The following is a 936-nucleotide window of genomic DNA, read 5'->3' on the forward strand; positions in this document are numbered from 1 at the left end:
GAATTCTCAAAGTAGAAAGGGATAGGCAATAAATATTTAGAGATTTAAAATTTCTGAATTTAGTTGAAATTATAGCACCACATTTATAGAAAAATGAATCATTTGCACAAGAAATGTGAATAAAATCATACCAAGATGCACAAAAATGAAATTTTCCAAAATTAATTGTAAAGACAAAAATGACTAAAGCATGCACATAAAAAATATTAGCGAGCTGCAGTAACTACAGTTTCAACTTCGACTCCATGATGTTTCCCTTGGCCAAAAACACATTAGGTCATTTTCCAGTTCGAAGCAGTCAGCAAATGGTAACAAGGCAGAGCCACCACAAATGTACATCTGATCTCCATGAGAAATAGGGTGATGCGATACTAATTGGTGGAGCCACATTCTGCACTGCGGCATGGACCTACACAGCAACACAAACGGGAATAGAATGGAACACTTTCCCTGTTGGCAGAGTCACCCCCAAGGAATGGAGAGACCAGTAATCATGCCAGGTGATATGTTGCAGCTAAATTACTTCTAAATGAAATCATAATTGTTGCCAAGTAAAGGTGCTGTGTATCCAGTAAAATATGTGCTATTGAAGAAATAAAGTACAATCAAAACCTGCAAATATTAGCTATGGCAGAACAAAATTAAATAGCATCTTATTCCACATTAGAAAAAAAAAGAGCAAGTGTGTAAGAAATTAGACAATTAATTCAAAGGACTGAAAGGAAAAAAACAATATCTGTCCTTACTGAATTTTATGCTTAGTAAACATGCCTTTGAAAACTAAAAAGTAAAATATTTCCCAGTTATGCAAACTTGAAATATTTTAATAGCACCTGATGTAGCATATAGAAAATAACAAGGAACATAATCCTGAAGGCAAGAAAAGATGCTGTATGGTCCTGGATAAAGAATAAAGAGTTCTCAAAATGGTAGTTA

General features: G+C 34.1%; 1 protein-coding gene across 1 annotated transcript in view; it reads right to left on the reverse strand.

Moving 5' to 3' along the window:
- Window positions 1–231: 231 nt before the first annotated feature.
- Window positions 232–936, reverse strand: part of LOC101565699 — a 50415-nt gene continuing 49710 nt past the window's right edge. The window contains exon 3 of the mRNA XM_023702374.1: window positions 232–409. Within this exon, the coding sequence (XP_023558142.1) occupies window positions 232–409 (178 nt within the window). The remainder of the gene's footprint in view (window positions 410–936) is intronic.

The sequence above is a fragment of the Octodon degus genome, unplaced genomic scaffold, assembly GCF_000260255.1.
Source record: "Octodon degus isolate 3935 unplaced genomic scaffold, OctDeg1.0 scaffold00149, whole genome shotgun sequence".
In the NCBI taxonomy this organism is placed as follows: Eukaryota; Metazoa; Chordata; class Mammalia; order Rodentia; family Octodontidae; genus Octodon; species Octodon degus.